Genomic DNA, 19,096 nt, shown 5'->3' on the forward strand with positions numbered 1-19,096 from the left:
GGAAAGAATCATGAATGTGTTTCCAATCTTTCAAACCACATGTAGTTTATCTCTCTTTTTATGTTTTTTCTTTTACTCTTGCCCTTTTTGATTCAGACCCTCAGTCCATCTCATAATGTGGCCCCCCTCATGTTTCTTTATTACATTTGCATTAACAATTAGATTTGTATAACACCATGAATGTCAGAATTATGCAAGGATAATGTAGTAGCTATTTCCACTAACAGCTTAAGTGGGTATTTTGAGAGAAACATGGATATTAATTAACATTCCCTTTGCAGGTCATGTGTACACTGCAATTGGAGACTACCCAAATGCATTGGCATCACACAAGCAGTGTGTGCAACTAGTCAAGCAAATGGGTGATCGACTGCAAGAAGCACGAGAAATTGGAAATGTCGGTGCAGTGTACTTGGCAATGGGGGAATTTGAGAGTGCTGTTGACTGTCATACACAGCACCTAAGGCTTGCAAGGCGTCTAGGAAATCAGGTTTGATATTGTGTTGCTTACTCTGTGACTGTTCTTTTTAGTTATGTTATCTAGTAATAAAATGGGCAATGAAATTGAAATTTTAATATGTGCCTGAGAGAAAGTAGTCCCAATGTGATATCTAGTCCAATATTGTTGTCTTTCTAGCTCCACTTTGTAGCTGAACTCTTTCTTTACTTTACATAAACATGTGTCTTGAAAGTTTTACCACAACTAGCTACTGATGTTTTCCCCCCATCATATATTACATTTTTTGGATTATATCACCTGCTATAAGGTGTTTTAATGCTACAGCATACCACGTAAATTGCATTTACTCTTTAGTAATTTGATAAAATGTTTTGTGTGAGAAAATTGAGAGAATGAAATGCATAATGGGAACAGGAAAAAAGGCCACAATGTTTTTGTGCAAGACCAAGACATTATGGGTTAGAAGTTCTACTCTCAAGATAAAATGTTTTGCATCGCAGTGAAAGACAAAAAGACTGAAAGGTTTTGCAGCTGTTGTCACTTATTTTGAAACTTACTGGACACTCGTACCATATCACTGAAATGGATATGAATGTCCAAAACATTTTATGATAATAGTCATATTCAATTCAGCTCTTCATTTGCCACTGACCAGCAAAGCAAAATAGGCTTCATCATTAAATTATTATTATTAGTCTTTCTTTCTTTTCTCAGACGTTATGTCTGGTCAAAAATGGAAAGTGACGTGGACCTTGATCAAGCGTGACTTCCTTTTAACTGTACAGTATATGTTATATTGCATTTAGTAACTTTCGGGTAATTGAACGTGTATCAATAATTACGGATTTCTGTAGTTGTATATATAAGTTTGGATGTAGCTGTATTCCATTGATGTACTGGTGGATATTGTGTGGTATGACTCCTGTAGTTGATAGTATGATTGGTATAATGTCAACTTTATTCTGATGCCACATGTCCTTGACTTCCTCCACTAGTTGGATGTATTTTTCAATTTTTTATCCTGTTTTCTTCTGTATATTTGTTGTATTGGGTATGGATATTTCGATTAGTTGTGTTAATTTCTTCTTTTTATTGGCGAGTATGATGTCAGGTTTGTTATGTGGTGTTGTTTGATCTGTTATAATGGTTCTGTTCCAGTATAATTTGTATTCATCATTCTCCAGTACATTTTGTGGTGCATACTTGTATGTGGGAAAGTGTTGTTTTATTAGTTTATGTTGTATGGCAAGTTGTTGATGTATTATTTTTGCTACATTGTCATGTCTTCTGGGGTATTCTGTATTTGCTAGTATTGTACATCCACTTGTGATATGATCTACTGTTTCTATTTGTTGTTTGCAAAGTCTGCATTTATCTGTTGTGGTATTGGGATCGTTAATAATATGCTTTCTGTAATATCTGGTGTTTATTGTTTGATCCTGTATTGCAATCATGAATCCTTCCGTCTCACTGTATATACTGCCTTTTCTTAGCCATGTGTTGGATGCATCTTGATCGATGTGTGGCTGTGTTAGATAATACGGGTGCTTGCCATGTAGTGTTTTCTTTTTCCAATTTACTTCCTTCGTATCTGTTGATGTTATGTAATCTAAAGGGTTGTAGAAGTGGTTATGAAATTGCAGTGGTGTAGCCAATGTATTTATATGAGTGCTTGCTTTGTGTATTTTGCTAGTTTCTGCTCATTCTAGAAAGAATTTTCTTAAATTGTCTACCTGTCCACAAGTAGTAAATAAAATAAAGAAACATTCCACATGGGAAAAATATATTAAAAACAAAGATTCCATGACTTACCAAACGTGAAAGCGCTGGTAGATAGGCACAATAAAAAAAACACACAAACACACACACAAAATTTCAAGCTTTAGCAACCCACGGTTGCTTCGTCAGGAAAGAGGGAAGGAGAGGGAAAGATGAAAGCATGTGGGTTTTAAGGGAGAGGGTAAGGAGTCATTCCAATCCCGGGAGCGGAAAGACTTACCTTAGGGGGAAAAAAGGACAGGTATACACTCACGCGCACACACACACATATCCATCTACACATATACAGACACGAGCAGACATATTTAAAGGCAAAGAGTTTGGGCAGAGATGTCAGTCGAGGCGGAAGTGCAGAGGCAAAGATGTTGTTGAATGACAGGTGAGGTATGAGTGGCGGCAACTTGAAATTAGCGGAGATTGAGGCCTGGTGGATAACGGGAAGAGAGGATATATTGAAGGGCAAGTTCCCATCTCCGGAGTTCGGATAGGTTGGTGTTAGTGGGAAGTATCCAGATAACCTGGACGGTGTAACATTGTGCCAAGATGTGCTGGCCGTGCACCAAGGCATGTTTAGCCACAGGGTGATCCTCATTACAAACAAACACTGTCTGCCTGTGTCCATTCATGCTAATGGACAGTTTGTTGCTGGTCATTCCCACATAGAAAGCGTCACAGTGTAGGCAGGTCAGTTGATAAATCACGTGGGTGCTTTCACACGTGGCTCTGCCTTTGATCGTGTACACCTTCCGGGTTACAGGACTGGAGTAGGTGGTGGTGGGAGGGTGCATGGGACAGGTTTTACACCGGGGGTGGTTACAAGGGTAGGAGCCAGAGGGTAGGGAAGGTGGTTTGGGGATCTCATAGGGATAAACCAAGAGGTTACGGAGGTTAGGTGGACGGCGGAAAGACACTCTTGAAGTGGGGAGGATTTCATGAAGGATGGATCTCATTTCGGGGCAGGATTTGAGGAAGTCGTATCCCTGCTGGAGAGCCACATTCAGAGTCTGATCCAGTCCCGGGAAGTATCCTGTCACAAGTGGGGCACTTTTGGGGTTCTTCTGTGAGAGGTTCTGGGTTAGAGGGGATGAGGAAGTGGCTCTGGTTATTTGCTTATGTACCAGGGCGGGAGGGTAGTTGCGGGATGCGAAAGCTTTTTTTCAGGTTGTTGGTGTAATGGTTCAGGGATTCAGGACTGGAGCAGATTCGTTTGCCAGAAGGCCTAGGCTGTAGGGAAGGGACCGTTTGATATGGAATGGGTGGCAGCTGTCATAATGGAGGTACTGTTGCTTGTTGGTGGGTTTGATGTGGACGGATGTGTGAAGCTGGCCATTGGACAGATGAAGGACAACGTCAAGGAAAGTGGAATGGGATTTGGAGTAGGACCAGGTGAATCTGATGGAACCAAAGGAGTTGAGGTTGGAGAGGAAATTCTGGTGTTCTTCTTCACTGTGAGTCCAGGTCATGAAGATATCATCAATAAATCTGTATCAAACTTTGGGTTGACAGGCTTGGGTAACCAAGAAGGCTTCCTCTAAGCGACCCATAAATAGGTTGGCATACGAGGGGGCCATCCTGGTACCCATGGCTGTTCCCTTTAATTGTTGGTATGAAGCCGTCCACATAACCTTCGTAACCTCTTGGTTTATCCCTATGAAATCCCCAAACCACCTTCCCTACCCTCTGGCTCCTACCCTTGTAACCGCCCCCGGTGTGAAACCCGTCCCATGCACCCTCCCACCACCACCTACTCCAGTCTAACCCGGAAGGTGTACATGATCAGAGCCACGTGTGAAAGCACCCACGTGATTTACCAACTGACCTGCCTACGCTGTGATGCTTTCTATGTGGGAATGACCAGCAACAAACTGTCTATTCGCATGAATGGACACAGGCAGACAGTGTTTGTTGGTAATGAGGATCACCCTGTGGCTAAACATGCCTTGGTGCGCGGCCAGCACATCTTAGCACAATGTTACACCGTCCGGGTTATCTGGATACTTCCCACTAACACCAACCTATCCGAACTCCGGAGATGGGAACTTGCCCTTCAATATATCCTCTCTTCCCGTTATCCACCAGGCCTCAATCTCCGCTAATTTCAAGTTGCCGCCACTCATACCTCACCTGTCATTCAACAACATCTTTGCCTCTGCACTTCCGCCTCGACTGACATCTCTGCCCAAACTCTTTGCCTTTAAATGTGTCTGCTCATGTCTGTATATGTGTGGACAGATATGTGTGTGTGTGCGCGCGAGTGTATACCTGTCCTTTTTTCCCCCTAAGGTAAGTCTTTCCACTCCCGGGATTGGAATGACTCCTTACCCTCTCCCTTAAAACCCACATCCTTTCATCTTTCCCTCTCTTTCCCTCTTTCCTGACGAAGCAACCGTGGGTTGCGAAAGCTTGAAATTTTGTGTGTGTGTTTGTGTGTTTTTTTTATTGTGCCTATCTACCAGCGCTTTCACGTTTGGTAAGTTATGGAATCTTTGTTTTTAATATATTTGTCCATAATGTAGTCAATATAATAGAAGGAAACATTCCACGTGGGAAAAATTATATATAAAATCAAAGATGAGGTGACTTACCTAACGAAAGCGCTGGCAGGTCGATAGACACACAAACAAACACAAACATACACACAAAATTCAAGCTTTCGCAACAAACTGTTGCCTCATCAGGAAAGAGGGAAGGAGAGGGGAAGACGAAAGGAAGTGGGTTTTAAGGGAGAGGGTAAGGAGTCATTCCAATCCCGGGAGCGGAAAGACTTACCTTAGGGGGAAAAAAGGACAGGTATACACTCGCACACACGCACATATCCATCCACACATACAGACACAAGCAGACATATTTAAAGACCAAATAAATATGTCTGCTTGTGTCTGTATGTGTGGATGGATATGTGCGTGTGTGCGAGTGTATACCTGTCCTTTTTTCCCCCTAAGGTAAGTCTTTCCGCTCCCGGGATTGGAATGACTCCTTACCCTCTCCCTTAAAACCCACTTCCTTTCGTCTTCCCCTCTCCTTCCCTCTTTCCTGATGAGGCAACAGTTTGTTGCGAAAGCTTGAATTTTGTGTGTATGTTTGTGTTTGTTTGTGTGTCTATCGACCTGCCAGCGCTTTCGTTAGGTAAGTCACCTCATCTTTGATTTTATATATAATTTGTCCATAATGTAGGTATTTTATGAAACTTCCTGGCAGATTAAAACTGTGTGCTCGACTGAGACTCGAACTCGGGACCTTTGCCTTTCGCTGGCAAGTGCTCTACCAACTGAGCTAACGAAGCACGACTCACGCCCGGTACTCACAGCTTTACTTCTGCCAGTACCTCGTCTCTTACCTTCCAAACTTTACAGAAGCTCTCTCCTGCGAACCTTTGTCGATAAATCCCCTTCCTCCTTCCTTTCTGCTTAATGTGAATCTTTCAGTTGCTGAATATATGTGATGTATTCTATATTTGTGGCATTGTGATCGTGTAAGTGTATTGAGTGCTTCTAGGTCTGCGTTACTCCATTTCACTACTCCAAATGAGTAGGTCAATATTGGTATGGCATAAGTATTTATAGCTTTTGTCTTGTTTCTTGCTGTCAATTCTGTTTTCAGTATTTTTGTTAGTCTTTGTCTATATTTTTCTTTTAGTTCTTCTTTAATATTTGTATTATCTATTCCTATTTTTTGTCTGTATCCTAGATATTTATAGGCATCCGTTTTTTCCATCGCTTCTATGCAGTCGCTGTGGTTATCCAATATGTAATCTTCTTGTTTAGTGTGTTTTCCCTTGACTATGCTATTTTTCTTACATTTGTCTGTTCCAAAAGCCATATTTATATCATTGCTGAATACTTCTGTTATCTTTAGTAATTGGTTGAGTTGTTGATTTGTTGCTACCAGTAGTTTTAGATCATCCATGTATAGCAAATGTGTGATTTTGTGTGGGTATGTTCCAGTAATATTGTATCCATAATTTGTATTATTTAGCATGTTGGATAGTGGGTTCAGAGCAAGGCAGGACCAGAAAGGACTTAATGAGTCTCCTTGGTATATTCCACGCTTAATCTGTATTGGCTGTGATGTGATATTATTTGAATGTGTTTGGATATTAAGTGTGGTTTTCCAATTTTTCATTACTATGTTTAGGAACTGTATCAATTTAGGATCTACTTTGTATATTTCCAATATTTGTAGTAACCATGAGTGGGGTACACTATCAAAAGCTTTTTGGTAATCAATGTATGCGTAGTGTAGTGACCTTTGTTTAGTTTTAGCTTGATATGTCACCTCTGCATCTATTATCAGTTGCTCTTTACATCCTCATGCTCCTTTGCAACAGCCGTTTTCTTCTTCATTTATAATTTTGTTATGTGTTGTATGTGTCATTAATTTATGTGTAATGACTGAAGTTAATATTTTGTATATTGTTGGTAGGCATGTTATGGGGCGATACTTAGCTGGGTTTGCTGTGTCTGCTTGATCTTTAGGTTTCAGATATGTTATTCCATGTGTAAGTGTACCAGGGAATGTGTATGGGTCTGGAATATAACTGTTAAATAATTTAGTTAGATGTGAATGTGTTGAGGTGAACTTCTTTAGCCAGAAATTTGCTATTTTATCTTTTCCAGGGGCTTTCCAATTGTGAGTAGAATTAATTGCTTGGGTGACTTCATGTTGCAAAACGATCACTTCAGGCATTTATGGTTTAATCTTGTATGTATCTGTTTCTGCTTGTATCCACCATGCATGCCTGTTATGTTGTACCGGGTTTGACCATATGTTGCTCCAGAAGTGTTCCATGTCTGCTATGTTTGGTGTATTGTCTATTTTAATGTGTGTGTTATCTATCGTCTGGTAAAATTTCTTTTGGTTTGTGTTGAATGTTTGGTTTTGTTTCCTTCTATTTTCACTTTTTTTGTATCTTATAAGTCATTTGGCCAATGCTTGTAATTTCTGCTTCTTTTCATCTAATTGCTCTATCGCTTCTTGTTGTGAGATTTTACCTAACCTTTTTCGTTTTTTTCTGACATTTCATTTCTTATAAATTGTGTTAGCTGTCCGATGTCTTTTCTCAGTTTTTCTATTCTGATCTGTAGCCTGTGTTGCCATGCTGGTTTTGTGGGTTTCTTCTGTGTGTTGGTTGGTTCTGATCTCTGCCTAGTGTGTATATTTAGTGTAGTGAGTGCTCCTATATAAACCAGTAGTTGTAACTCTTCCATAGTTGTGTTTTCATTTATTTTGTTGTGTATGATTGTGTTGATAGTTTTTATTGTTGTTTCGACTTGTGGGTTATTTGGCGGTCTATGCAAGAATGGTCTAATGTCTTGTGTCTTTGTATTCTGTATATGTCAGCTGAAATTTTTCTTCTATATCTAACATGTGTGTTACTTCGAGTTCTATTTGTGCTTGTTCTGGTGGCTGTCTTAAGATTTCATTTTCCTCTGATTGTTTAATTGATGCGTGTTGTTCTTTGTTTGTTTGCTCTGGGATGTTTGAGTCCATTACTGTATTTTCTTCTTCTTCTGATTGCACATTATTTTGTTCCAGTATTTGTCGTACTTGTTGTTTGATATTTTCTAATTCTAATTGGGGCATCCTGTTATTTTGATTATTACAGGGATCTGATCAGCTAGTTGTTGTTCTGTTAAAAAATTTTATTCTGTGTATCTGATAATAAATGTTGTGTATACTTGTGATCTGTATCCAGTTGTGTTGTTTCCTAGGTTTGCTGCTTGGTAATAACAGAACATGAGGTGTCGATTAACTTCATCTGACCATCTCATCCTCTGTCTTTGTTTTCCTTCTAGGGTGGTTGCAGGAAGCATATCCTGCAAAACACCTCTATTTGGATTTAAATCATTTTCCAGTTGGCTAGCAGTTTCGTTACCATTGTGGGCGGGCATAGGGTTCAAACGTCGTCCCCGACCATGACGGCGCTTGTCCAAGGCTTCTTTAGTTCTGTCCTAAACCAACTAATCACACTAAAAGGGGGGTTAGCCCTATTAGTGGTATGTTCTTTTCGTCGCCTTTTACGACTGGCAGAACATACCGGAGGCCTATACTTTTCCCGGGCCTCCACGGGGTTTATTATTATTATTATTATTATTATTATTATTATTATTTTACAGTACAATTCTGCCAAAAAATCATAATACTTTGCACATTAGCTGTAAACCTTAATGTTTGGCTTGCTTAAGGATACAGAATGACTAGAATTGGGAATTTGTTAAAATATTTAGACTAATTATTTTGTGGGGACTACCTATGTCTTCTTAGTCAGTACCTTGGAATGTCAACATTTTATTTGTGTCTGATGATGTTTGCTCTTAACATAAAATATTGCAACATAAATGTAGAGTTTGATAATTGTAAGTATTTTCAAGTTGATAAAGAGAGGATGACAGTGCTCATTGCAACCAGCTTTGAACATTTTTCTAACTACCTTCTTCTGTATTTTTAGAATGACTATGACAGCTGTTTGGAAACAATAATTTTCCCAATGAAATCTGAAACTCATGGATTATATCTTAGTCACTAGAAGTGTAACATAAGCACACATGTATTTGCTGTTGTTGACCTAATCTGTTACTCAGAATCCTCATAGTTATTTATTCCGAAACTCTTTATCTTGCTTTACATAAAAAAAATATCAGGTGCCCTCTCAAGTAAATTGTTTTTAATAACACCATAACTTTTTGTAAGCAAGAATATCATTAGTTTCTTTCACGTATGGGTTTTTAGGGATGTATGCAGTACATAGGTTTTTTGATTTCACGGTATCCTTGTTATAAGCTACAGAATAATATATTTATAGTATGCAAGTAGTAGCATATTTATCTGCTTCTGCTGTGAAATGTACTTATGCCCTTCCATTGTAGTATAATAGTAGTAATATGTGAAAAGTGCATAATGAAAAGTGTTATATGCAGGTGGAAGAAGCACGTGCGTACAGCAATCTTGGTTCTTCACATCACTACCGACGCAACTTTGGCCAGGCGATAGCATTCCATGAGAATGTGCTGCGCATTGCGCAGGAGCTTGGAGACCGCGCTGTTGAGGCTCGTGCCTATGCTGGCCTTGGACATGCAGCTCGCTGTGCTGGAGATTATGCTCAGGTTTGTTTTAGTTATAAATTTGTTATTCCTCAATATTTTGTATCAAAACAAAAATAGAAGCTCCAGAATTATTTTAAATACAAAAGTAGTAAGCTGACATTCATCAAGGTTAATTTTTCACAACTGGAGCTAAGTTGTGTAAATAAAATTAACAATTATGTGTGTATAAATACACAACTTATATTCGAGATATTTCCACCAGTGACCAGAATTTTCAAATATAGTTGTTTCCTTTTCTCTACTTTCTTGATTAATATTTGTGGTAACTTCTTCATTGTTAGTTGTAGCTTGGAGAGTGCTATCCTGCACTCTGAAGAGAAGTATTTAAATTTTTTATTTGTCTTCCAGATAATGTTTGATTGTGTTGATCTTTTCTTAGCATTGTTCATAACATAATGTACTGGCATTTTAAAATAAGTAAGTGCTCTCCTTAAAAGATAAATATCCATGTTTGTCATGGTCTAGCACTCAGGAGTTAATTCCGTTACAAATATTTATTATCCTGGCAAGCTACCTATGCTAAAGGCAGCTCATACATATTCAGTATAAAACAAACTCTTGAAATCCAAATAGGAGAATGGCACGGTGATATTTGAAGTCTCAAAGTTTAGATTCTACTAAGAATGGGTACAGCAACTAAACTGTGAATGTATTTTTTTAAGTTTCTTAAGTATTTTAATTTTGTTTTTTATAATTCAGGCAAAACGCTGGCATGAACGTCAGCTGGATATGGCACTTGCATCACGAGATAAAGTTGGAGAAGGGAGGGCATGTTCGAATTTAGGTATTGTCTACCAGTTGCTGGGGGAACATGATGCTGCTCTCAAACTACACCAGGCTCATCTCAGCATTGCAAGACAGCTGCATGACCGTGCTGGCATGGGTCGTGCTTATGGCAACATAGGAAATGCGTACAGTGCCATGGGATACTATGAGCAGGTATGAAACTTATTAAACTGGAAGCAAATAAATAATATACTATTTTGTTAAAATGCATTTCCTGCTCTTTATAACCCCATCAATAAATGTAAAATAAAATAATAAGGCATATAACGCATTAATAACAAACCAGAAATTAATAAAATTTTAATGCAATTGATTATGAAGAGACTTACGTAGTTTTATTACATAATGAAGTTCCAGAACTGATACTGTAGCTTTTCTGTTTTTTAAATTTGAATTAATGTATTGTAGATTAATGTACTTACATAACTGTTCCATTTTCTGTAGGCTATCAAGTACCACAAACAGGAGCTGACGATATCGAAAGAAGTGAACGACCGCAGTTCAGAAGCGTCAACACATGGAAACCTGGCAGTTGCTTACCAAGCTTTGGGTGCACACGAAATGGCACTACTTCATTATCGTGCTCATCTCAATACAGCCCGTGAGCTTAAAGACACTGCAGGTGAAGCTTGTGCTCTGTTAAACCTGGCCAACTGCTTGTCGTCGAGAGGCGAATTTGCTCAGGCTGTGCCCTTCTATGAGAATTACCTAATGCTTTCTCAGGTAAAGTGTTCATTGCACCTCAAGACTTGCAACACTTATCTTCCTTTCAGTGGTCTGCATCATATGTTCTTAAACGCTATACTTTGAATTGAAGCTATAGGCACTGATAAATTTTTGTCACTGTCAGTTTACACTTAGTATTCAGTTGCACTAAGTACATATGTAAACTTAAAAAGTACACTTAAAACTGCATATTACTGCAATGGAACATTCTTCTAAATCCAACCATGTGTTCAGCATTTTAGCATGCACATATGCAGCTGTGCTAATTAGCGACTAAAATAAAATATGACGGATTAATGGACCTCATATAGGCTTGCTTTAGATTTTGTTTATCTCTACATATGGTCGGTTCAAAAACATTTTTCCACACGAGCCACATATCATTTGCCGTTTCCCACTCTGCCCCATTTCCTCGCACATTAATTACCTTTCCTTGGATCCTTGGTAAGACTTCTAAGGCTTGGCACCCCAAGTGGCCATTTCTGTTACTTGGGCCTGAGATTGGCACAGTCTCTAAAACTGTCACAAAATAGTGACATTCCTGCTTAGCAACTACCAGAGAGTACTAACAGCCCACACACTAGCTCTAGCCTACAAACCAACTGACGAGGCCTGTTGATTTTCAACATTCAATTATCTCATATATTAAACTTAAAAGTCTTAAATATGACAGAGGAATGATATATAGCCAGTATAACAAGTATTTTCCTTAGATTTTCTACATTATCCTGGCATTCACTATGCCATGTCTAGTTATATAATCGATTCCACTTCATGTAGAGTGCAATACAGTTGCATATCATAGACCTCTAGCCTGTACTGAATTCTAACCAGAGTTTTCTCAAAGCACCACATTAGTGTAAACAGAGAAAAAATAACATGAATTTAAGGCAATCATGTGTAAATACAATATGACAAATTGAACTAGCAAAGAAAGCAATATAAGTATTGCAACAGTGCTGTTTGTTTGAATATTTAAGTAGAAAATTGTGCAACACAGATAAATATAATGTAGCATGTTAATTTAGTATAATGAATGATACTCACTGTAACTAGAACATGTCACAGATCTTTCACCATAAGAACTCTATTTACAGCACAAACCTAATAGAATAACCTAAGGTGGTGTGGATTTTACTGGTAAATGAGGAAGACGTACACAAAACCATGTCTAGAATTTATATAATATGTCACATTAATTATACACAGCAAGCTCAACATTATCATTTTTTCATATAATGCTGGCCTCCTGCATTGAGAATTTTTTCATTCCATTTAAATTATACACAATATGTGTGCTGTAATTTTATTGTCGTAAAGAATATCTCATTCTTTACTATATTTTCTCTTTAGTGTTTACACAAGTATGCAATGGGACTTCATTAAACAGTAATAACACAGTTACTTTGATGTTTTCTGTCCAGGAATTACATGATATCGAAGGGGAATCCAAAGCATGTCACTTCCTGGGATATGCCCATTACTGTTTGGGTAATTATCGTGAAGCAGTTCGTTACTACGATCAGGATCTAGCACTTGCCAAAGACTTACAAGACAAGATGAACATGGGACGTGCATACTGCAACCTTGGTTTGGCCCATCTTGCCTTGGGAAATTTAGAAACTGCACTTGAATGCCAAAAATATTTCCTAGGTAAATTAGAACTTTATTGTTTTATTACTTAATTTGTGTTGTCATTTCTGATAGCACAGTATGTATATTGGAATACATGAATGTTACACTTCAGTTAATTACACTTCTTTTGTTAAGTAATATGGAATGTAGTTCATAGCTGTCTGTTGTACTCAGTTTTGGTTTACTTGCACTCACTAATGCTGTTCACTTTCTCTTCACATAGAAATGTTGTCACCAACAGAATGCATTGCAAAACTTTATGCATGAAAATAGACTGAACCCACTGGGCATGTGTCAAGTGTACATAAATTCTTGCCCATTTTATGTGTACCAGCTTTTGATGCAGACAACGGGAGGACACGTTGTACTGCCTATGTGAATGAAGTATTGGTTCTTGCACTACTAAATTTACACTTCACTCTATGAAATGTTTTTTGACCAGTGTATTATGCAGGTACTTGGGGAAAAAGAAATGATCACAATGCTGTTATCTAATAAGGACAAAATAGTAGTTTTCATGAACTGCTCTTGTGTTGGTATGTCATTACACTCGTTATGTTAAAAGAATTTTGTTGTGAATCTCAAGAACTGACTAGCAAAAATGTGTTTCGGTAATGGTCAAGCCAAGTATCCCAATACAGATAGAAGTGACATTCACAGCTCAAGAATGACATATTGAATGTGCATCATGACATTTTGAGTAGTGTTCTTAATGAGAACTAACTAACAAAAACATACACATACATATGCACAGCTACACTGTCCCTGTCAGGTACATTGTGCCACCACTGTAGCCCAAATTTGTCCAGTTGAGCTACAGCACTGAAACAATGTATCTGGTGGGAGCAGTGTAGCTGTGCATGTATGTTTCTTTTTAAGTTCTGATTAAGAACCTTGTGCAAAAGCTCAACAATGACTTATTTATTTAGCATCCGTGTCATTGTACAAACAATATTGGACTTGTCATACATAGAAATTAACAATATAGAATATACAAAATGAAATTGTCTACAATTGGATTTGTCATACTCAGAAATTAAAATATAGAATGTGCAAAATGAAATTGTCTCTAATAAATGACAGCAAACTTACAGTTTCTCTCCACAAAAATGGTTTATAGTAATTTGTTTCTCAGTAACAATATATAACTAGTACTATAGATGGTAAAGTATAATAAAAGCTGAAACAAATGAAGATAGAAAATTTTGGAGGTTAGTTTGTAAAGTCATTTTCTTGGTCTTCAAGATATTCATTTATTGAGTAGCACCATTTATAAATTAAAAATTTTCTAAGTTCCAATTTAAAATTTGTATTGTTCTTTAAATCTTTAATGTACTGAGGCAGTGCATTATAGAGCTTGATGCCCATGTGGCTTACATGCTTCTGAGTTCGTGTTCTTCTTACTTGTGCTATGTGGAGATCATTCTTGTACCTTGTGTTATAGTTGTGACAGTCTGCATTTGTGTGGAGATTGCTTAGATTAGCTTTGGTTAAGAGTACACATTTAAGTATATAGACTGATGGCAGAGTAAGTATTCCTAACTTTTTGAAAAGAGGTCTGCAGTGAGCTTGTGTCGGAGTGTGGCTAATTATTCGAACAGCCCGTTTTTGTAAAATAAAAATGTCTTTAAAATTAGATTTTGAGCTGGCCCAGAACAGTATTCCAAATGAGGCAACAGAATGAAAGTATGCGAAGTATGCCATTCTGATGCCTTCTAGAGTGCAAATATTTGCAATAACTCTCAGTGCAAAGCAGGCTGAGTTAAGTCTGTGTGTAAGAAATTTTACATGGTGTTTCCAATTCATAGCTTCATCTATATGCATTCCTAACACTTGTGCAAAATGCACTCTCTCTATTAGTCTGTCATCCAGTTCTAGATTAATTTCTTCATCCTGAATCATTTTACCAAACTGTATGTAATTTGTTTTCTTTGCATTGAGTGTAAGTTTATTTGCACTGAAACAAGTCTCAATACTTTTCACGATTTTGTCAGTAGTTGACTGTAACAAGTTTTTAAAGTCACTCACTATCAGACTTGTGTCATCTGCATATAGTACAATTTTGGCTGTATCATATTGTAACTGTAAATCATTGACATATATGAGGAAGAGTAGTGGCCCCAAGATGCTGCCCTGGGGTACTCCTAAAAAACTTCTTTTGCTTCTGAAACTAACCTTATTTTTTGATTTGTGTTTACGATGGTGAGCTCTACAATCTGAGATCTGTTTTTGAGATATGACTCAAACCACATTTTAACTCTTCCTCTAATACCTACTGCTTCCAGCTTTTCAAGGAGGATTTCATGGCAGACAGTATTGAAAGCTTTAGATAGATCTGAATTGTTTCCTACCACACTTTTGTTATTCTCCAAATTTTTAATTATTTATTGGGTGTAGTCTATGACTGCAGTTTCTGTGCTTCATTTTGCACAAAAACCATGTTGATTACTATTCCAAAGTTTATTATTGTCTAGGTAACTAGTGACTCTCAATTTCATCAGTTTCTCTAATATTTTGGAGGAAGCAGGGAGAAGTGAAATGGGACGGTAGTTTTCTATTTTATGTCTGTCCCCATTTTTAAATAGTGGCCTCCCTTTTGAGATCTTCAGTCACTGAGGAAATACACCTTCACTAAAGGATAAATTCTTCAGCTTTGTTTATGTGTCTGTGAAGTGCTCAGTGCCTCAACTACTTGATGAGTGGGTACTTTTACTCCTTACATTATTTATATTCTGCGCAAGACTTTCTACTATCACATCTCTGCAAGTTTATTACATTTACACTACATGTAAATTGTGTTTTCATGTCTGATGGTAGCTTGAAGCCATTCCTCTTCTTACAGCCATAGCTCATATGATGAAGCACCTCCCAGGCAAATTCCGAGCACTTGGTAATATTGGTGATGTGCTTATCAAGATGGGTGATGTAGAAGAGGCTGTGAAGATGTACCAAAGGCAGCTGACATTTGCACGGCAAGGCCGCGATAGGGGCCTTGAAGCAGCTGCATATGGGGCTCTGGGGCTGGGCCACAGATTGCTCCGGTGCTTTGACAAGGCTCTCGGATACCACACTCAGGTTAGATTCGTATAGTAGATGTTACACATTTTGCTTCATTTTTGACAGATTTCATACTTATCAGCACTATCTAAAAATTTATGAAACCGTGTTTCAGAACCCATGAATGTAATCTGTTTCTAGCTTCACGACTCTTTCCAGCTGCTAATAGAATCAGCCTGGACCAGAATCAAAAATTTCTTTTTAGATTTAGTCTCCTGCAGAACTGACACTTAACTCGATTCGGGTTTCATGCAAGTGACTGCTAACGGGGATAGTTTGAAGGCTTCCGGGAAAGTTATCTTCTGATAACACATAGTGTAGTATAGTGCAGTACAGTCATTGAGATAAGTAAAAATGAGAAAGTAGTTAGCGAGGATAGAGGTGGGTTGCTCACCAAAATAATATGTAGATTTCAAAAAATGAAAATTTATTGTCAATGTTTTTCCCTTCAGGTAAGTGATGATATATTCCTGTGAGTATATTTAACAAAGTTGTCTCTTTAATCTAAGCCTTTAATGTAGAATAAATGTAATTTTGAGTGAGCTGGGTAAGACAATAAGGACACACACACACACACACACACACACACACACACACGGAGAGAGAGAGAGAGAGAGAGAGAGAGAGAGAGAGAGAGAGAGAGAGAGAGATGCATAAGTAAAAGTAGTAATGATAACTGGATAATTGCGAAGAACTATAATTTCACTCATATTACTTTCACATGATGTTTACTTCATAGAGAGTAGTTTTTAATCAAATATTTCCACTTTTTCATAGGAACTAACTCTCCGGCAGGAGATGGGTGATCTCAAGGGAGAGTGTCGTGCACATGGGCATCTAGGAGCTGTGCACATGTCACTTGGCAACTATACAAACGCCATGAAGTGCTACCAGGAACAGCTGGAAAGGGCAAAAGAGCTGAAAGACAATGCAGTGGAAGCACAGGCTTTTGGTAACCTTGGAATTGCCCGTCTCAACATGGGTCACTATGAAGATGCAATAGGATATCTGGAGCAGCAGCTTGCTACACTAGAGCAACTTTCCTCATCCACAGCACTATTAGATAAGGTATGTTGTGTTCTAAAATCAAACAATGGAAAATCCAGGGTGGAATGTAACAATATTGTGAAAAGGAAAGTTGCTACTCACCTTATAGAGGAGATACTGAGTCGCAGATAGTCACAACAAAAAGACTGTCACAAATAATAGTTTTCGGCCAGTAAAGCCTTTGTCAGAATTAGACAGCAAACCCAGCTCACACACACATGACTGCTGTCTCAGGCAACTGAGGCCACACTGCGAGGAGCAGCACCGGTGCATGATGGGAGTGATGACTGGGTGAGGGTAAAGAGGAGGCTGGGGTGGGGAGGGGGAGGGATAGTAGGGTAGGTATGGTGGACACTGATGTGCTTTTGGGGAGCACGGAGGGATAAGTTGGAAAGAGGGTTGGCCAGCTGTGTGCAGTCAGGAGGTTAGATGGAGGGAGCTGAGAGGTGGGGAGGAGGGAAGGGGGAGTAGCAGAAAAGGAGAGAAGTAAAAAGACTGCATTCAATGGAGGAATGAGAGCTTTATTGTGCTGGGAAGGGAACAGAGAAGGGGCTGGATGGAGAGGACAATGACTAACGAAAGTTGACGCCAAGAGGGTTATGGGAATGTAGGATATATTGCAGGGAAAGTTCCCACCTGCGCTGTTCAGAAAAGCGGGTGTTGGTACGAAGGATCCGTATGGCACAGGCTGTGAAGCAGTCATTGAAATGAAGAATGTCATGAAACTTCCTGGCAGATTAAAAAACTGTGTGTCAGACCAAGACTCGAACTCGGGACCTTTGCAAAGGCAAAGGCAAAGGTCCTGAGTTCAGGTCTCGGCCTGGCACACAGTTTTAATCTGCCAGGAAGTTTCATATCAGCGCACACTCTGCTGCAGAGTGAAAATCTCATTCTGAAGGATGTCATGTTTGGCAGCATGCTCAGCAATGGGGTGGTCCACTTGTTTCTTGGCCACAGTTTGTTGGTGGTCATTCATGCGAACAGAGAGCTTGTTGGTTATCATGCCCACGTAGAATGCAGCACACTGGTTGCTGCTTAGCCTGTAGATTACATGACTGGTTTCACAGGTAGCCTTGCCTTTGATGGGATAGGTGATGTTTCATTCTCAGTCTTTCCTTCTCATCCTATACAGGAAGTCTCCCCTGACTTGCAGTTCTGGGTAACTTTCCCAAAATCTACTCCTTTTCCTAGACTTCTGAGGTCTTTTTCTTCAGCCTTCATCCTCCCCCTTCAACCCTTCTGCCTGAAGAAGGAGCCACTGGCTCTGAAAGCTTGCCAATCACAACAGTCTTTTATGTGTGTGTTCTGCTGCTGCTTGGTGAGTAGATTAAATAATTTTGTCTCTTATGTGAGTTTTTTTCATCAGGCAGGAGATGACAGCGTATTTCTCATTCATAACAATTGGTGAACACATTTTTTAATTTTACGTTATCAAGTCAATCCTAAGTGTAAAGCACAAAGCATTTCAGAGTACTTCATTATCTGACTTTAGTTACATTATCAATGTGTATCGGTCTCTTAGGTAATGACAGTAGTATAACTTGAATAGGAATTAATTCTGATATTTGAGCAATGATCGTAGCATAATATATTCAGAAGTCAGTTTCTAAATAATTTAGGTTATATTTCTAGTTGATTTATCTCAGAGTCTGTGATGTTTCCATTATCAAACCATGCTGTGGCTATTGCGCATAAATTAGGATTCTTTACATCAAGCTGACTAAATAACACGGTCTGCATTCTGAATTGAAACAATTACACTTTTATACTTCATTATTCAAGTGCTCATTTTACAGAAATTTTTTCTCTAATGCTTGTGTTTATGTGGAGTTATACCCTTAGCAGCTAACAGGTTATGAATATATTAGGTAATAGATCAAGGAAAAATACTGTTGTTGTTGTGGTCTTCAGTCCTGAGACTGGTTTGATGCAGCTCTCCATGCTACTCTATCCTGTGCAAGCTTTTTCATCTCCCAGTACCTACTGCAACCTACATCCTTCTGAATCTGCTTAGTGTATTCATCTCTTGGTCTCCCTCTACGATTTTTACCCTCCACGCTGCCCTCCAATACTAAATTGGTGATCCCTTGATGCCTCAGAACATGTCCTACCAACCGATCCCTTCTTCTGGTCAAGTTGTGCCACAAACTTCTCTTCTCCCCAATCCTATTCAATACTTCCCCATTAGTTATGTGATCTACCCATCTAATCTTCAGCATTCTTCTGTAGCACCACATTTCGAAAGCTTCTATTCTCTTCTTGTCCAAACTATTTATCGTCCATGTTTCACTTCCATACATGGCTACACTCCATACGAATACTTTCAGAAATGACTTCCTGACACTTAAATCTATACTGGATGTTAACAAATTTCTCTTCTTCAGAAACGCTTTCCTTGCCATTGCCAGCCTACATTTTATATCCTCTCTACTTCTACCATCATCAGTTATTTTGCTCCCCAAATAGCAAAACTCCTTTACTACTTTAAGTGTCTCATTTCCTA

General features: G+C 38.6%; 1 protein-coding gene across 1 annotated transcript in view; it reads left to right on the forward strand.

Moving 5' to 3' along the window:
* LOC124545596 (tetratricopeptide repeat protein 28) overlaps positions 1-19,096 on the forward strand; it is a 232,198-nt gene that overhangs the window by 141,498 nt on the left and 71,604 nt on the right. The window contains exons 7-13 of the mRNA XM_047124544.1: positions 282-490; positions 9,157-9,342; positions 10,042-10,281; positions 10,573-10,851; positions 12,279-12,507; positions 15,332-15,564; positions 16,324-16,614. Coding sequence (XP_046980500.1) covers positions 282-490; positions 9,157-9,342; positions 10,042-10,281; positions 10,573-10,851; positions 12,279-12,507; positions 15,332-15,564; positions 16,324-16,614 — 1,667 coding nt within the window. The remainder of the gene's footprint in view (positions 1-281; positions 491-9,156; positions 9,343-10,041; positions 10,282-10,572; positions 10,852-12,278; positions 12,508-15,331; positions 15,565-16,323; positions 16,615-19,096) is intronic.

This window comes from Schistocerca americana, chromosome 8 (assembly GCF_021461395.2).
Source record: "Schistocerca americana isolate TAMUIC-IGC-003095 chromosome 8, iqSchAmer2.1, whole genome shotgun sequence".
NCBI classification, from domain to species: Eukaryota; Metazoa; Arthropoda; class Insecta; order Orthoptera; family Acrididae; genus Schistocerca; species Schistocerca americana.